Source organism: Babylonia areolata, chromosome 25 (assembly GCF_041734735.1).
Source record: "Babylonia areolata isolate BAREFJ2019XMU chromosome 25, ASM4173473v1, whole genome shotgun sequence".
Taxonomy (NCBI): Eukaryota; Metazoa; Mollusca; class Gastropoda; order Neogastropoda; family Buccinidae; genus Babylonia; species Babylonia areolata.
Window position 1 is genome coordinate 11,192,567 of NC_134900.1, and position 20,089 is coordinate 11,212,655.

A 20,089-nucleotide genomic window follows, 5' to 3' on the forward strand; every position below is an offset into this window, starting at 1 on the left:
ATTACCAGAAGTGATGAAAACCAAGATTCTGTGTGACCACAGCATTTCATTCACAATGTTACATCAACACATCATCGCACTTGAAAAAGAACCATCAACGGTAGGATGGAAGTACGCATCAGCTGTTAAAAGCTGCAAACATGTGTCATGCTGAAAAGAATACCGGCATGATGAAGCTGACCGCATAAGAACTAACCTACTTATCAAAACTGAACGGCACAGTTGCCGGGGGAGTGGCCTGAATACAGCGGCTTTCTATAAATAGTTGTGTGAAGGTGAGAGAAAACCAAGGTCAGTCGTTCAATTGACGTCACTTCCCAACATTTAGCAGACGAGTCAGTGATGAAACAGTCTTGACTTTGTGAGTAAAATCGTTTGTCTTTTTTTATTAATTTATTAGTATCTGTTTTGTTCGCTAAATTGTTTGAAAGGATTTACCGATGAAAACTGTATGAAGTTTCTCTTGTAAATGAAATATTTTCAGACAATTTTGACAGCGCTTTTCACTGAAAAGATCAAATGGATTGGAACCGCCCGATGTAGGCTAACAGAAACCACGTTTTGTAACACCGTATCGATTCCGTTCTCAGTGTGGTTGTACCGCCTGAAAAGATGTTTGATTAACTACTGGGTTTTACCCATTGCGGTTATGTAATACTAGTTTAATGGTTTGTGTTTTGTTGTTGTTGGTTTATGAAAGAGATAGAGAGAGAGGATGGGTGAAGAGATATATGTTAGAGACCGAAAACAAGCGGGACCTTATCGGGGTTTCGGAACAGGGAGGCGAATAGTACATTAGAAGGAGACTTTCAAGATCAACAAGACAGACGAAAGGTTCACCCGATGGCAGAGGTTTTACAACGTTAAGTGGGAACTTAGTTTATACGTCCAATTCCTACAGTTCACACTTTACATATATTTGTAGACCGCAATTAAATCTGCCACGAGTATGACAGATTAATGTTCACGGAGAACCATAAAATATTTCATTTTGCTCAAGGGCATGTGTGGGCACAACCTTGCGAAAGCACACACACACACACACACACACACACACACACACACACACACACACACACACACTAATTTTTTTTTTATTATGGGTATCAATGTATCTCAGACTCAAACTGACAGTGATTCATCCGTAATACAAAATATACACAGATGATGAGATATACATCACTGTGAGACACACACACTCACACACACACACACAACACACACACACACACACACACACACACACACACACACAATGACACCAGACAGCATCTATTTATATCTTTTCTTGTCAGCCATAAACAAATAACTAAATAAGCCTTTCTTTTCTCAGTCTCTCCCTGTGCTCTTTGTCCGGATTCTGTCTCCCTCTCCTGGAATGATCTTCCTGTCTCTGAGTTTGACCGTCTGAGAAAGTAAAAGGAAGAGAGGGTGTTGAGACTGAGGGAAAAAGTGTTTCTTTTGACAGGTCTTTTACTGCAGCTATTTGCTAAAAAAATGAATAGATAAATGATAATGATAAATAATACAAGAAAAAAATAAAAAATGAAATAAAATGATTAAAACAGATTCTTTAAAGAACATGTAGTGGACAAATGTTTAGTGGATAAAATGTTATTGCCTAGATCAGCATGATTCCAATAATGTATACTTGTGTTATCAAAAGAGGTGGTGGTCAAACTAAAAATTCATTCATTTAATGATCAGCTTTGCATACACAGTTCTTAACTTTAGAGCTTTGGAGTGAGTTGCTTTCCTTTGTGACACAGTTTTTTTAAAGTCTGGCTGAACCTGCATGAGTTTTTTTTTTTTTTTTTGTTTGTTGTTTTTTTTGTTTAATCTCTGTCTTTGCATTCTTGGGCTTCAGCTCCCATTCTCTAGATTTTATGTTTATAACAATTTTTAAACTGCTGTATATGAACTATTGAAGCCATACTCTTAATTTTTTTCCATATCTTTTTTTTAAATTTATTTATTTTTTAAAGGTGTGTGTGTGTGCGCGTGCTGGATATATTCATGTTACCATAATCCACTGAACACTGGCTGGGTCTTTAATGTGCATGTTTGTCCTTTTGCTTGTGTATACACATGCAGGGGCTTGAATTAGCCCTGGCACGTCTGTACATAAGTGGACCAGGGAGTTTGGGAAAAATCTCTACCCTTTATCCACCAGGCTCCAATATCAGGATTGAACCTAGTGGTAATTTCAGATTGAAAGTCCAACAGTTTTTTTACCATTTGGCTGTTGTGCCTATCTAAGGTTTCTAAGGTAACTGAATGCTGTCAAACATTGACATTGCAAAAAGGCTCAAAGCAGGTGGATCAACAGGACGTTGCGCAAGTGATAAGGAGGTGGTGGTGGTGGTGGTGGTAGCCGGTTGAGGTGTTGAATTTGAGAATGCTGAGGTTAGTGCTCTGTTGGGTGGATCCATAGCTTGATTCTGTGGCTGAAGAAAAATTTTAACAGTGAAATATTTTCACCCCCTCTTTCACTTTGACAGTTCCACACTAAAATCTTTTCTTTTCTCTCACCATCTCAGTTTCAGTTTTATGTGATTTTGCTTCTGAGGAAACACAAGCACACAGGTATGTGAAACACATAACTTACACAGGAAGGGATATAGCACACACACACACACACACACACACACACACAGAGGGATATAATATATACTGGCAGTGCCTCTATCCATTCAATGATCAGGTTGAAAAAAAAATTACTTTCATTTGACATTAAGGGATAGGTCTGTTCATATTCAGGTGTTGTTGTTGTTTTTTTGTTTTTGTTGTTGTTATTGTTGTTTTGGCGGGGTTGGAGGGTTGTTTTTTTCCTTTCTTTTTTTTCCTTTTTTCCTTTTGTTTCTGAAAAGGTCGGGACTATGTAAGGGGCGCAACTCTTTACTTCTTGTTACGTCCGAAGGAGTTGTTGGCCATTGTGCCATTGTGAGTCCTCTCTCTCTCTCGCTCTCTCTCTCTCTCTCTCTGATGGGCTGACAGCACAAAATTAGAAGAAAATATCTTCAACAGCCAGTTGTTGCACGAAACATCTGACTGAAGTACTTGCTTTATAGTTTTTTTTGTTTTGGGGTTATTTTTTAAATAATCACGTTGGGTAACTCTGCTGGGCAGGCATCTGCTTAGCAGATGTGGTGTAGCGTATATGTACAGTTTGTCCGAACGCAGTGACGCCTCCTTGAGTAACTGAACTGAGCTTAACTATATAAATTCAAATCAAGTTCGTAGCAGAACGAAAAAAAAAGAGCCCAGCTTAAAACAAAACAAAAGAAAACAAGCAAGCCTGTAAGATTTTTTTTTAATTAAAAAAAAAATCAGGTTTCACATACTCATGGATTTAAAACAAAACAAAATAAGCACGCCTTTAAACTGCCGCTTTTGAAACGAAAGACGGCACACAACTGTGCTGCTCGAGGCTTATGTAAATAAATAAACCAAACTGGGAGTGCTGGGGCAACCGAGAGCATGCAGCATTGCATTTGCCTTTTTCCTTCTTTCTTCCTTTCATCGCTGTTCGTTCTTTTCAAGTCTTTTATTTAAAAAAAAAAAAAATCTGTCAGGTCTGATTTACGAGAATAAAAGTTACTGATGTGCTTCGTGTATTGTTTATTAATTAACGTCAGTTTCTGACATCCACCGCCAGATATACTGTTGTGTGAACTGAAAGGCGCCCCTGGTGTGATCACTTGGTGATCCGTCGTTTTGTGTCTCGTTCAGTTGTCACTTGGATTGAGGTGGGGTGTGGGGGTGAAGATCTCGACCCCGGTACTGGACTCGAACCTATCGTGGACACTCGCTTCCTAGTTGTGCGCACTGCATTACGACCACTCAACTTCGAGTTGGCTACGTCCCCATCTTTGTTGTCTGATTTCGGCTTTGTTGTTGTTCAGTCGTATGCTGCTAATACTGTACTGACTCAATGCTCCCAAAAAGGTGTGTCTGTGGTTTTTGTACGTGTAACGTGTATAAACGAGACACTGGGAAGGGAGAGATGCTGAGACAGGTCACAGAACCCAACAGGAGATATTAGTGTCCATAGACTTTGACAGGTATGGTAAGGTGGAAAAAATAGACAGGTCACTATATACAGAGGCTCAAAGAGAGAGGGGTTGGGGGTGGTGGGGGCGGCGGGGGGGGGGTGGGGGTGGGGGGCATGGGAAGACCAATGAGGTCAGGTAGAGAGAAAAAAGAAAAAGTCTGATCACGACCTGCCTGTGTATGTTCCCTTCCACGCAGTGACCCGCCTCTGCCCTTCCCCTCCGTCCCCCCCTCCCCCCGGCCGCAGCATTCCCCCCACCCCACCCCTCACACCCACTTACTCCGTCCCCCACTCCCCCCGGCCGCCTCATTCACCCTTCCCCCCACCCCCACCCACTTACTCCGTCCCCCCTCCCCCCGGCCGCAGCATTCACCCCCCCCCCCCACCCCCCTTAAACCACATCCGTCCTCTTTTCACCCCCACCCCCAATAAAACACACACCACCACCACCACCACTTCCTGGGAGAAAAAAACCCCAAAAAATCAGAAACTTTACGCAAAGTAAAAACTGCAACCGAGGTGGTAAAAACAGAAGGGGCGGGGACTCGGCCCAGATACGTCATAATGACTGACAGGGGGTGCGGTGTATAAAACGAGCACACTCGCCGACGGCTGATGTGCCTCTGTGATGACGTTGTCGTTGCGACTTTCCGCTCCTCCAGCCTACCAGACCTTTCTTGCTACCAAGTGTGGCTTCACATGCGACAGCAGCTAAGTCCATGACAGAAGTGTTTGCCAAGCCAGTGTCAGTCTGGTGAGTGACATACTTATTATGTATGTGTGTGTCGGCTGTTTTTAGTGTCAGGGGTTCAGTTATTCATCCGTCGTGACGTTTCAGTCACAGGTTCTTGTCGGGTTTTTGCGTGGTTGGTCACGGTGGTATGGTTCGGTGTGTCATTCTGCACATTTCCATAAACAAACACAAAGAAAAAAAAAGGTGTAACAAAAGTGTTATAAATGTTGTCAGTGTATTGTCAGTAAACGGAATCCATAAGACCGCGTTTCGTTGATAACTGAGCAGGTACACTAAGATTTCAGGTTGTTTTTTGGGGGTTAAAAAAAAAAAAAAAATTCCGATCTGTTTACTGTTTTCACTCCGCCCTATCGCATTTCTCAGAAATAGCCATGTTTATTCCATCTGCTGTCGGGGAAAGAAAATATCTGTTAAATCACTTTGACATAAAAAAAAAATAAATAAATAAATGCTACTGGGAGAAAACAGATTCTCTGTGTTCCTGTACATTTTTGTAAGTGTTGAAATTCTCATGACTACCTGTGTCTGTGTCAGATTCGCCCACTCTATACTATGCGTTTTCTCGTCTGTATGAACAGTGTCACAGTGTGTGCCCATGTCTGTATTTTCGCTTCAGTAATAATGTCCTCAAGTTACCCCCCGACACGTGTACTGGCGTGATCATTGTTTTGTTCTGTTCCTCCTATGGCTTCTCTTAATTCTTTCAGTGATATCCGTTTGTGTTTTGCGGGTTTGACTAACTAGCAAAAGATAGAATTTACCGTGAGGGCGACAGTATGTAACCGGCAGTGTATACGTTCGTTATCTCCAACCCAGATCCTGTCCTTGCTGATGGCTATGAGCTGATAACCTAGTATTTGCAACCAGCTGGGCTTTCTCTAAATTTATTGATTTGTCTTGATGAGCCGTATTTCAAATCTGTAGCCTTGCCGTGGTTTTAAACAGACGTTTCGGGTTGCTGTTTCGCTCAAGTCATGGATAAAATTCTTTACTCTATTCGTTGAAAAACAAATGATTAGGCACTTAAATATGTGGAACGTGTGAGAAGCCTGGCAATCTAGAGACAAACATAAGATCACGAAACTGACTAACAACACTCCATTTGTGCTGTTTCAGCTGCTTCTGCTACTGCTACTAATGAATAACGGAGCGAAAAGAGCGTTTTGCTGAGGGAGGCAATTTTTTTGCCTGCGTTGAAAAAAAAGAAAAAAAAAATTAAAATAAGAAAATTAAAAAAGAATTCTACGAGCACACAGAAACAGGTTCGATAATATAGGAACTGGAATCCTGGACATTTTTTTTTAAACATTCGTTATTGTGTTTGTTATAATTTGACAAAGGATTTATCTGTTTTGTAATGCAGTCATTGGTGATTTTCGCTGTTGTTATTTATTTATTTTTTGTTTTTGTTTTTGTTTTTTTCAACACAAACTAACTGGCGTCGGTTGTGTAAAATACAGATTAAACAGCCGAAGGAATGCTGGATTTAGTATTGAAATCGATTTTTGTTTTCGAAACAATTTTCCGTCCGACGTTAGAGTTTTTGCTGTCTTCTGCCATTCTTTCTCCCTACCCATCCCCCTCCTCACCCCACCTTTCTTATTTTGTCGTTTTGGAACGTTCTTGTTCTTGCCCGGTTTGGTTTTAGTATAGAAGATGATTTATACTGAGTTACGTTTGGTGTATATATTTATATCTGAGATCCTCCAAAGCTACCTTTGATGATTGACAGTATTTTTTCTTCTTCTACTTTTGATAGTTCTTGAGTCGAGAAACAAATAAATTAGTAATAGATTTAATACGGATCGTTTGACTGACCAAAGGCGTGACTGACAGCTTCGGTACAGGCCGTCTTCTGTCATTTTCCACCCCCCCCCACCTCCATCCCCACCTCATTCATATTCATGACTTTTCTCTTCTCTTCTTTCCCCCTCCCCCTCTCTTTCTCTCTCGTCCCTCACAAGTATATTTTGCACAAAGTGTTTATGGATAGGGAAAATGCTAAGTCATTATTCTGATGATTGATAGGCTTTTTTGTCTTACATTCGTAGCTGTTCGAGTCGTCTCTAGATATTTATGAGAAATACCAGCACGTTGTTTCCCCAGACCCTTTCGTGTGGGGCCTTGGCTGAAATAATCAACCATTCGTGTCCGTGTTATTCGTCCGTTCTTATTCTGGTTGTTTGTATATATATATATATATATATATATATATAATTCTTTTTTTTTAATAAATAATGTTTAATGGCTATGGACTGCCCGCTGGTGGTTTGTCCCTTTGTGGCGACTAGACTCTAGTCCGGGACATAGATATGGAGTTCAGATAATTATGTTATGGCTTGATAGGTCTTCGTATCCTGGTTTGCACTGAAAAGGTTTTTCCGGGTCTGGGTAAGCCTGGCCTCGTACATATGCATTTATATCTAACAATCAGTCACCCTTCAACAATTATATGACATCATCACTCTTCATTTACGCAAACCTACCTGGATTTTCCTGTTCAGCTGGCGATGCGTGGAAAGCTCAGCTGAATGAAGGCTTGAACCAATTGATTTATTTCTCTGTTGTCTGGCGTAGTACGTCCGGGTTGTCGATAAGGATGTACGGGCAGCGTCGGTATGAGGAAGGACGACCGAACATTATCACTGAGGGAATGAGGCGGGTGTGGCCTGGGGGTTGGTTGGCAAGGAGGGGAGGACGGGAGGAGACTGAACAGAAGAAAGAGGATTGGAGGAGGAGGGGGGGGACGGGGGGGGGACAAGGGTAGGAGGGGCCGGGGTGGGGGTGGGGGGGGGGGGGGGCGTGAGGTCATGGGACGTAATTATTGCTGGTGAAGAGGATGTTTTCACGTGTTTAATATTAAAGTTTAAGGTTGTGATTTGGCATGTTGCCGCAGGATCGAATCTTTATTCCTATAACCTCATAATTATACCCCGGCTGCATACCCGGCGACTCTTATGCCATCTCCCCCACCACACCCCCCTCTCTCTCCCCTGTCTCTCTCTCCATCACACACTCACACACACACACACACACACACACACACACACACAGAGTTTTTCTTCGGTTAACCACAATGTGTACAGATACCTGAAATGACACATACACAACACACATTCTTTCAACAACGTGCCGTTGGATAAGGCCACGGCGGGTGGTCGGCAATTGCAGCTGAACACGGCAGAACATCATAAAATAATATTGACGCAAGGAGGGCTGCCCATTCTTGTTTCGTCATTTGCTAACTCCCTTTCTTTTCTTTCATTGAAGTCCACGCGGCATAGAAGCGATTTTTTTTTTTTCTAAACTGTACATGTGCCGCGGTCAGGTGACTGCTGAGGCCTTATCAAACGGTCTGTTTTAGTGCCAGCAGTGGATGACAGTGACCTCCATTCGAGAGGTCAGTAGGAAATCACCTCATTGTAGGTCAAAAGGCCTTAAGGGTACGGTGTTGGTGTTCCCGAGGTCACTGATAAAAACAAACCGAAACTCTCACGAGTAGCCCCGCGTCCTCGTCCTCGAGGATAAAAGACCTCGTCTGGGTACATAGTGCGGTACATGTGCAAGGCTAACCGGGTGCACAGTGTACTTTAGGTCAGCCGGACACGCGTGACAAAGTAACGGTATGGGCGCTTGCATGCGTGGGGTCTTACTTGAATGCCGCAGAAAACATGTATCTCGATGTTCCAATGACAAGCAATACAGTACATGTGTGCGGTGCACATGCTTTTCCATTCTTAGTTCGATGTCCTTTTGAGATTCGGGGGAAGGGGGGGGGGGACTCAAAGATTTCATGAGACAGAGGGGGGAGGGGCGGGGGAACTCGGCTCAAAACATTTCAGAGGCCCGGTTTTGTTACTCAAAAGAACAGGGTTCGGACATTTCTCACAAAGACGGTTCTTTGATGGAAACCAGTTTGAGAGACTGAACAAACTGTTCAGTCAGGGCCTCTTGCCTCATGCTCAGAGTTGGCTGTTGCTCGTTTCCTCCGATCCCTCAGTATAGCATGCACGACACGACCTTGTTAAAGATTATTTCACTGCACCACCTTGTCTGGCTTCGTTGTTCAGGGCTGGTCTATGTTTGTAACTAGCGATTATATATATATATATATATATATATATATATATATATATATATATATATATATATATATATATATATATCAGTATATATAAATTTAAGAGGGAGAGAGTCAGAAGTGCTGAGTGCATAGCACGCTGTCTTGATTTGGTTTCTGTTCGGAATGTAGCCCGGCCTGCCTGCCAGGTTTACTGTGAAGGAGCACCCCAATACAATGTTTAGATTAGACCGAGAGTGCCAGAACCAACGCTTTCTGATGAACGTGTGATTCGGTGCACTTCTTCCTGCGCTCTTTTTTTTTTCTTCCTTAAAAAAACGTCAGGTTTGGTTTAAAGTTAAACGTGCTTTAATGATGATGATAATAATGATATATGCATAAAATAATAAAGTAAGATAAGAAAAATATATATATATAGTTCTGTGTGTTGTGCAATGATTGTATGTTGAAAGAAAAAAGGAGGGAGTGATACGTTGCTTGACGAGCACTTATAGTATATCAAGTGAACAAACTTAAAGGGTTAGCTGCAATGCTTGTGGCGTTATGCTTTTTCAACCCTCTCCTCCAACCCTTCTTCTCCCCTCCACACCCATATTACCCCCTGCATGCCACTCTGTCTTACTCAACACAGTTTTACGAATTTCTGTCTTTCTGCCTCTGTCTCTCTCCGACTGTTTGTCCTACCGACCGGATAAAGGGTAATGAACTTTTTGTTTTCTCCAGCAAGCAGTATCGTCCTTATTGCTGCACACTGTGAATCGCTTTCTTGTTCAGTGTGTGTTTGTGTGTGTGCGTGTGCGTGCTTGCTTGCGTGCGTATTATGCTGAATATGCAAACGTGATTTTGACGTGACGTGTCAGGTGCCGAGTGGAGGTTCAAGAGCACCCCCATCCCCACGCCCCTCGATTTATGGTTCAGTCAGACAGGACGAAAGTGGGTGATGGATTTGATAATGATATTCCCGCTGGGCGCCAACGGCAAAGTAAACAAATGAAAACGCTGTCCGTGTTCGAAAACAGCGTATATAGACCTGTGGGGTGTATTATGTCGCGGTGGCCTGTCAAAAAGTTCTAACGTGTTCATGACAGAACTTGCTCCTGCAGCGTAACAAACCGTATTATGCTAGAAACATGCGAAGAAACCTGACTGCACATAAACATTGATTATTAGGCTCACTCGCAAAATTGGAGTACAGTTGCATTGACAGGGACTGACCTCGGGAGAGAAAAAAACAAAACAAAACAAAAACCAACAACAACAACAAAAACACACGAGATTTTAAAGAGTGAAGTTTAATAGGCTGAATCTCAGTTCTGTCATGAACACAGGGACGTTTGATGTCAGAGGCCGAGTTTTCTTTTTCTATTCATTTAGATTTTTGTTCATTTGTTTTTTCTGAGTGGGGATGACAAGTCATCTTCGTTTTCATCTGTTTTCCCCACAATTTATTGGTCAGCTAGTGGCAGAAGACCACAAAAGGCTGGTGTTTTTAACTGAATATATATATATATATATATATATATATATATATATATATATATATATATAATTTTTAAGTTTTGAAAATGAAATTTCCATCGATCCAGTGAAGAAAGGCGAAGACGGTGGAAGACGTTTTTATCGACCTGCACGATGTCAGACAGTTCTGTCAGGACCTGTGTACACTTGTTTACACTGTATTTGTAGTTTGTTTTTGTTTTTTGTTTTGTTTGCTTTCAGCGAGCTCTGTTTGTCAGTTGTTTACTTTGTTGGTGTTGTCTTTTGAATCGGTGGAGATAGACAAGTAAGAAACCACGCTCTGCCTGGTTACCGACATTTCGTCAGAAGGACATGGCATCGTTGACACACAGGTGCAGCAGATTATTATCAGTATGGATACTATCGTTTTCCAGTTGCCAGAGTTTTGCCCCAAAACGAACATTTTTTTTTTAGTGAATCGCTTCTCGACTGGAGTGTCTCCTGTCTGATAAGGACGCTCAAAGAGCCTGGTCATATTTAGGGGAAGGAAGAAGCCCTTTGATTGGTTGTTACTTTGTTCCCATTAACAGACTACTTAGTAAATGATTGGATTTGATTCCCCACAGTCCTCCCCTTCTCCTCATTCCCCACCGCCTCTCTCTCTCTCTCTCTCTCTCTCTGAACCCCCAGGGCTTGGCGATGAACGGGATAAAGGGATGGAAAGAGGGCGTGACAAATGGAAATCTGGCAATCTTCTCAGTCTCCGGCCCGTTGTGTTTCAGGAACATATGCAGCATTGATCCAGGCCGCTAGTTACAAGCAAGCACACGTGTAAGTAGAGCGTCGTTCCGAGTGGAGGAACACGAGAAGACGAGGCGGTGGCAAAATCGATGAGGAGATAGCGCTTGCAAGGCAATTAAGAGCCCGTACCCCGCGAAGATAGCTTTAGTTTGACGAACCTGACCGCTGTCATTTATTCAGATCGTTCTGGCAGACAGGTGTATTGTATTATCGCCGCCGCTAGGTGTGTTTCAATATTTTAGTGTCTTGCGTTTTGTGTGTGTGTGTTTTGCAGAGTCGTGTGTCGCTTTCAGTGCAGAGCACACACACACACACACAGGTGGACGATAACGTGATATTGTGGGATCAACTGCAGTTACCTCCCATCGCCGACGAAACCAACTACTTCGCAGAGGAAACAACTGAACTGAGCCGACTGAGCAATCGGACATCACACCAGATCCGTACGGCCGTTGTTTCTAGGATCGTTTACATCGCAGAAGGTAAAGTATGGTTGGTGTGTGTGTGTGTGTGTGTGTGTGTGTGATTTGGATCGGCTCATGGTATTTGATGGTGGTGGGTTTTTTTTTGTTTTTTTTTAGGGGGGTGCGGGGGGCGCTGTTTGTATACTGGGATGGTGGTGATTGTGTGTGTGTGTGTGTGTGTGTGTGTGTGTGCTTAAAAGATTTGAATGTTCAAATGTGGAGCTGTGGACGCTCTCTCTCTCTCTCTCTCTCTCTCTCTCTCTCTCTTACCAAATAAAACGTGGAAGAGATCGCGTTCAACCACTGTGGACAAGACAAAATAGTGACATTCAAATCGGAACCTACCAAATTCCTCATACTGTGATATGCTTCGACAACAACATTTAAAAAAAAAAAGAAAAAAGAAAGGAAACAAATACATAATAAGCTGTTTAAATCAAACCTCTGTATTTTTCGTTTGTGGAAGGGGGGTGTAATAAAAGAAAAAAAAGAAAAAGATTATAAATAAATAAATGAATAAATAATCGTACACAAATCAAAGCAAGAAAAAAATTAAATAGATAAAAAATCACTTAAAAAAACAAAACAAAAAACAAACAAACAAACAAAAACACGAAACGGCCGCCATGAAGATGCACGGAATTGACCGCCCATTCTGTGACATGAGTCGAGTATATTATAACTTGCCCCTCACGCACCTCACACATGGATTGGTTGCATCTGAGACCACGACTCTTTTTTGGGGGGGGAGACTGCAACTGTACTGTACAAGTACAGTACAGTGCAACCGCCCATTGTTGTGTTAAGCTGTTGCCTGATGTATGAAACGTGTTATTCCAGTAGGGCAGGCGTGTGTGTGTGTGTGTGTGTGGTTTTGTTTTGTCGTTGTTGCATTTTTTTTGTGGGTGTTGAGGGAGTGTTTTCATTGTAAGAATTATTTTGATGTGTGGGAGTCCGTTTGGTATGACCCAGTATGTGTGGTCGTCTGGGCTGAAAGGTCATCTGAACTGGATGAGAGATGTACCTTCATAGGACACACACACGCACGCACACACACACACACACACACACACACACACACACACGCACGCACGCAAACACACACACACGCACGCAAACACACACACACGCACGCGCACACACACACACGCACACACACCTCTCTACACACAAAGAGCAAGCTGGTAAACAAGCGACGTATGCACACACTCGCACCCTGAACTTCTGCCCTTCTCTCCCTCTCAGTCTGTCTCTGTCTGTCTGTCTGTTTCTCTCCAAAACAGAAAATGTTTCCATCTGTGTGTGTGTGTCTGTGTCTGTGTGTGTGTGTGTATTCCTTCTCTCTTGATCGCCTCTAATTCCCGTCTCACCCACCACGCACAGCATCGATTAAGTTGTCAATGCAAGTCCACCACCACCCGCATGGTGACGTCCTCTAAAAGAGGTCATTGCTCGCCGCCACCGTGACGTCATAGTGGGGAAGGGTGTGAGGGGGGGGGGGAGAGTCGGTCAGGTAAAAAGCGTTCAGTTTAAGTATGTGCGTCCGAATTGTTAATATATATATGTATATATATATATATATATATATATATATTAACAATGAATTTTTTTTAAAGCGAAAGAAGAGGGAGTTCAGTGTGTAGGTGATGGAGGAAGAGGCGAGACTGACGCAGATTGTTCAGGTTTGACGCAGATGATGATGCTCAGATTATAACCCAAATCATAGGCTTTATGAAAATTCCGGGCGAGGCGGGGGGTGGGGGGTGGGGGGAAAAAGCGCTGAGAAAAAAAAGGAATATAGGTACATCAGAGAACTGAAACAAGTTGACCACTCCGTCGGCATTTTCCATCAGATATTGATGTTGTTACCCCCATTCGTTACCGCCGACGCTAACGAGGAGTGCGCGCATACACATCGATCCGTCACTATGGATTCAGCCATAAACATCGAGGGGACGGGAAGAAGGGTTATGTCCCTTCTGAGTCGTTTATTGTTGCGTTTGTTTGAAGCTGAGTTTGGTTTCTTAGGTCACGTTTTTAGTTGTTGTTGTTGTTTTAACTGAATTATTATTTCTTTACCTTCCATTGAGGGTCGTTTTCTTTAGAATGTAATACAGTTTAAACTGAGATTGAACAAGTCACCAGATACACACCAGGATGCAATGAAGCAACACGACAACAAAAAAGAATAAATAATAATAATAATAATAATAATAGTAACTTATATAACAATCATCATCATCATCAATGTGAAAACGTGAAAAATCAGACAAGGTGATTTGTTTCCACACACACACACACACACGTGCACTTGCTTTCTCTCACTGCCTTGTCTGTTTCCAGTTTCCTTCGCCCTCTCCGTCTCTTTCTCTCAAGGGCACAGGGACGGCACGCCGAGAGTATGCAGGGAAACATCTTGCACACTGACTCACCCCCCCCCCCCCCCACTCCCCTCCACCCCTCCCTCTTCCCACTTATCCATTCTCTCATACGTTCTTGACTTTACATAATTCCACAAGACACATGAGATTTCAAAGATTTTGCCAAATGACACTGGGCAAGCTGGAGCATAAAATTTACGCAAAACAGTTACCCCCATTGTTTGAATGTAATATATGACCCCCCCCCCCACCTACCCACCGCCCCGCCCCCCCCCCCCCCATCCCCAAGTTGATCCAATTACCACAATGAGGGGTTGACGCCCATCCCCAGTGCCTCATTTGAAAAACTGTGCAGTATACTCAGCTGAAAGAGGACAAGAAAGTTTTCAGTATTCAGTAGCTCAAGGAGGCGTCACTGCGTTCGGACAAATCCATATACGCTACACCACATCTGCCAAGCAGATGCCTGACCAGCAGCGTAACCCAACGCGCTTAGTCAGGCCTTGGAGACAGTGAAGGAAAGAAAAGATAGGAGTGGGGAAAAAAAAGGGGGGGTAAGACGTCAGACAGTAAGAAAAAGACGAAAGAGCAAAAAAAAAAAAAATAAAAATAAAATAAAATAAAATTAAAAAAAAGAAGAAGAAGAAAATAAATAACATCAAAGAAAGAAAGAACAACTAAAATCGGATGGCATGACAAGGGAGAAAGAGAGAACCAGGAAACAATATTAATTTAAACCTTCGTCGTTTCGTTGCCAAGCACCTCCGACATGTTGACAGATAAGGATTGATCAGTCGAGAGACGGTGCCTGAAGCCAGAAAGATTGACCGAGTTCATCATACAAGTGATGGCCGCGGGACTTTGATATAAAAGGCGAACAGTGCAGCTGGGTAACGAGTGGAGCCAAGTACTAGCAATCCGGCATATTGCCGGATCTCTCTCCCTTTTCCACCTATCAATGTGATTAAAATGATACGTTGGGTTTGGAATCCGTTGTTGGGGCCGGGTCGGTGAGGAGATGGAGGAAGAACATCGCGGGCAAGGGGAGGCGGGGTGGTGGTGAAAGTAGTGAGAGCTCGAGCGACTGTGATTCCGTTGAGATGGAGTGAGCAGAAGGTGAATTTCTGATGATGAAATGGGAGGAAGGGGCGGGTGATGGGGTTGGGGGGCGGGGGGGGGGGGGGGGGGGGGGAGCGGTTCAGCAAAAAAAGAAGAAAACAATCGTGACGGTATAACACTCGCACTCAGTACTGACGTACTTTGCGGCCGTTGCGGTGACGTCAAGTGTTTTAATTACTTTCGTCATCGCTGGTTGACCCCAACCCCACCCCCCCACATCACCGCCTTTTTAGCCGCGAGAGGCAAGACTGAAGATGGGAGGTGTGTGATGGTGGTGCGGAAACAGCTTCCCTACCCCTACTTCCCCCATCCCCTTCTCTGTTGCTGCCGGTGAGGAGTAAGAATGTAGTAGGGAGTGGATGGGGAAGGAGGGTAGACGGCAGAGTCCGATATAAGCGCCGGCGGATGATGAAACAGCCGGATAGCGAGTCGTGCTTGAAGGCACGAATACTCACTGGTGTGTCTACAGATCTGACTGGAGAGGAAAAGATATTTAAACAATGAACAAATACATTCTAGCGGGACAGATCGTTTTTCAAAACACGTTTATTCATCAGTTGCGTATAAGACAAGCGAAAGCCTGATAGCACGTAGGCCTGCACTTAAAACGCGGTTAATTGTTGAGTATGACCACGCACGGTTAGGGCTGCGCTGAAAAGTTAAAACATGAAACTGCTTCACAGCGTTAAAAACAACGCCCTCCAACGTGTTACCTGCATGCAACTTAATATCAGGGGCGGCCGGCTGGGGTGGGGGGTGGGAGGGGATTACACATAATACTGATCAAAGGGGATTACCATCACCGTAAATAATATTACTGTCTTCGAGGAGAGAGAGAGAGAGACCAGTGTTACCTGCTTGCAACTTAATATCAGGGGCGGAGTGGGGGTGGGGGGGGGGGGTTACACATAAGACTGATCAAGGGTGATTACCATCACCGTAAATAATATTACGGTCTTCGAGGAGAGAGAGAGACCAAAGTAACATCACGTACACCTCGGTCTGAGTCTTTCTCAGGTCATCTCAAAAGGGGTTTCAGTTCCCACTTTGAGAACTGACGACACACGTGCATGCTCAGCCTCGCATCAACTTCCTCTTTTTACTTGCGGGCCGGTGTGCACGCGAGAACCTCTCTGCTTTGGGGCATTTGGCATTTCTGGCCCACAGTCGAACGCATCGGTCGTCACGTAGGCCCTGTTCAGTGCAGCGTGTGTTTCCGGTCTTTTCTCGAACGAAACAGTGATTTGGATCAATCACAGGGCTGTAGATGTGTGTGGTGTGTGTGTGTGTGTGTGTGTGTGTGTGTAGGCCGCGCCGGGATTTTCCGTTTTCTTGATCAGTTTTAAAATGTTGAATGTTTGCCTCTCTCTCTCTCTCTCTCTCTCTCTCTGTGTGTGTGTGTGTGTGTGTGTGTGTGTGTGTGTGTGATCTTGTTTATAATAAATGTTTGTATGTGAGTTAGACGGTTATAGTATACCCGACGTGTGTGCGTACGTGTGTATGTGTGAGCCCATACCAGTGTCTTTCTGATCTTTTTCAGTTTCCTCCATACACTTTTTACTTTGTTCATCTTGTGTTAAAAGAATAAATCAGTAACTGGTTTTAATATTTTTTTTCCTCCGAAAGCCAACATTTTTTTATAACAAGAAAAAGAAGGAAAAGAAAAATGGAGTAGGAGACTGTAAGAAAATGGTTTGCAGGGTTGTCATTAGGGCTTTACCATATTTCATCAGCAGCCACATGGACCATAATATTTTGTCAGCAGCCACAAAACGAAGTGAAACTGAACAAAGCACAACGCGTTAGTTGGTGCAGTGCCTGGGCACGAGACAGTGAGATATACCCCCCCCCCCCCCGCCCCCCTGACTGACAGTTAAAGGTGTGTGCCATCCTTCATCCTTTTCTTCCCATGAGGGGCTTCTCTGTCTAGGGTTGTAGTGTGTACTTGTGTGCCGATCTACAAGAATCAACACCTCAGCCCCGTTTACACACGCACACACACACACACACACACACGTCAGGCATTGACAAACTGAAATATTACATAAACCAGGAAACTATACACCAGTTGTAGATCTAAAAAAAAAAAAAAAAAAAAATTGGAAACAGAACATAGCAGTTACAGTTTTACTGGCAGTTACAGGTTTATTCAGACCCTGTGAATAATTGAGGGGAAAATGGAAGTGCATGTTTGGGTAACAGAACTGCACATTAAACCCTGACAGTGTGTTGTTGAATACACTTTATGAAACTGTAAAGTCAAAGCAAAGCAGTGATAGAACCATGACATTTGCCTTTACACCCATAAAATCAAGACCAGCTGTGACAGCGCACTGAGACTGTGAGCATAAATGTTTGTACTAACACAGGAATGAAAAAAAACAAACAAAAAAACACATAAGCTTGACAGTGGAGAAGTATGGATATGGAATCAAGACACACGAGAAATGTGAAAAGTTAAGTGGATTAGGGCATAACAAGTCGTTACCATTGTGCTAGATCTGGAAAAAAAAAAAGTATCATTTTAAGTCACATTGCATGGGTGAAGGCATACTAAGCTTCACCTTTGTACCAGATCTGGTTCACATTCATTCATAGGCAGCTAGGGTTTCCTAGGTGACCTGGTTTTTGTTGTTGTTGTTGTTTTGTGTTTTTTTGTTGCTGGCCTATACGGTGGTGGCTGGCCCCATCACTGACCTTTGAGGCACAGCCAGATGTGGTTTTGTCACACGTTTTGCCTGGTGTTTATGGCGCGGAGTCCGACAAGAGCAGAAAGGAATGGACGTCTGAGTGATCTCACTTTTGTGTGTGCTTGCTTGCTTGCTGCCCTTTGTGATACAGAAATGCAGTGGCAGCAGTTTTTTTTTGTTACACACAGATGAACAAATGGTGACTGCTGGACCTTTTAAAACAAAGTTAAAATGGTAAAAAAAAAATTAAAAAAAGTTTTAAAGGTCTTAAAATCTAAGGTACCTTAACATGAAGATAAAAAACGTTTCGAGTCATAAACACAACAGACCAACACATACACCCATAAATCAAATATCATTTAGTGTCGGTTAATCTTGGTCCTGTCAACATAAATAACTCTCACACACACACTTCTAATTTATGAAATATTTTGTATCTCTGCAAAACAGGGTTTTATTGGTCTTTTATTTGTTTATTGTTGTGGTTTTCTTTTCAAAAGACAACAAAATAACCATACATGATTATTTTATTTTATAATTATTATTCCAGTACACACCATATACCACACCGTATATCTAACATGCCACTCCATTGACCATCACAGTACACCACACAGTACACTGTTCAACAACTTCACACTGCAGAATCATACCTTGACAACGCAGTCTTTGGCCACCTTTTTTTTTTTATTGATTCTCTATCCAGTAGCTACCACTGAACAAGCTGACACTGTACTACATCATGTCAGAATATGAATGAGCGCCCAGAGGCAGCTCTACAGTCTGCTCTACCAAGGTACGATAGGCAGCCTGTTGTGGAAATGACTCTGTGTTGGTTAGCGCTTAGATTTGGATCTTTGAGTCTGACCAAAGATTGGCGCTGAATATATATATATATATACATAGAGAGAGAGAGAGAGAGAGAGAGAGAGTACAATTTGTATTATTGCCCCTTCCTCAGCAGCACACAATGAATACAGCACTCCACAATCCACAGTGCCTGACCTTATTAATTTTTCAACAGTGAACATGAAAAAAAACTCTCCTCCTTCTGTCCATCCACACATTGCCCCTTCTTACATTGCCCCTTCTTCAGCAGCACACAGAATATTTGATACACACAATGCCTGACCTTAATTTTTCAACAGTGGACTTGAAAAAAAACCAAAAAAAAACCAACCTCTCCTCCCTCTCTTCGTCCACAGATTCGTTGACAAGATGAGTTCCATCGCCTGCCCCTTCCTCAACAAGTTCTCCATGGGCGCCATCCGCCAGTGTGCCCCGCAGCTGCTGAACATGGCCAAGCGCTGCCCCATCATGGCGCACACCACCATCGCTGCCCACTCCAGCGCTGCTGCCAACAGTGGCTCCAGTGCCAACGCCAGCAGCAGCAGCAGCAGCAATAACAGCGGTGGCGCCGCTGGCACTGCCGTGTCATCTCGTGCTGTGTCGACCACCACCAGCTCTAACGCTGTGACCCCTGTGTCTACAGCACTGGCTGAAGGTAAAAAAAAAAAAATAAATAAAAACAACAAAGGGAGTGGGTAAATGCTGGACTTTGATAACAGGAATAGTTGTTGTTACCATTATCATCATCATCATCATCATCACACGTCGTCACCATCTCCATCACCATGTTTGTTACCATCATTTTACAGTGAGGTTTCGGGTTGGTTGAAGACTGTGTTGGTTGTATCATTGTTACTTTGTGAACACACTTTAGGCTTCTTCATTTTATGACGATAATCTAACATTTTGGAGATGTGAAGCATATTTCAATATTTTTTTTTTTTAATGTCATTAAGGGAAACATGTAAACATCCAAAAATCTGAACAATCAATCAAGAAAGACCAACAAAAACGTCTTTTTTTTTTCTCTTTTTTTTTTTTTTTTAATACAAAGACCGACTGAGAACAGGAGACAACAGAAGACCATGTTATTTCTGGCATTCATTCAAGCAGCACAAGACAGGCAGCATGCAGCCAATGGAGAGATCTCTGGCAGTGGCCTTATGTGGCCACAAAGAGGACAAGTCTTTTAGCTAAGTTTAGAAGGTTGAGGAGCTCAGTTAGCAGCTAGATTGTTTCTTCGTTGCTGTTTTTTTTTTTTAATTTCTCAAGACATGATCCTGACTGCCATGAACAGGACTTAAGGCTTTTAGCTAAGTTTAGAAAGTGAGAAGTTATGTTAGTAGCTTGTTTGTTTTGTTGTTGTTTTTTTTGTTTGTTTGTTTGTTTTTTTTCATTTTGATTACTCAGGACATGTTCCAGACCTCCATGAAGAGGC

The 20,089-nt window shown here is 43.0% G+C and overlaps 1 protein-coding gene across 2 annotated transcripts in view; it reads left to right on the forward strand.

Moving 5' to 3' along the window:
• Nucleotides 1–303: 303 nt before the first annotated feature.
• Nucleotides 304–20,089, forward strand: part of LOC143299463 (5-aminolevulinate synthase, erythroid-specific, mitochondrial-like) — a 33,298-nt gene continuing 13,512 nt past the window's right edge. The window contains exons 1-3 of one of the 2 annotated variants that reach the window (XM_076612682.1): nt 304–361; nt 11,423–11,630; nt 19,008–19,306. In XM_076612682.1, coding sequence (XP_076468797.1) covers nt 19,021–19,306 — 286 coding nt within the window. In that variant the 5' untranslated portion in view covers nt 304–361; nt 11,423–11,630; nt 19,008–19,020. Of the gene's footprint in view, nt 362–4,652; nt 4,809–11,422; nt 11,631–19,007; nt 19,307–20,089 lie in introns of those variants that run through there. The other variant, XM_076612681.1, reaches the window with a different exon arrangement.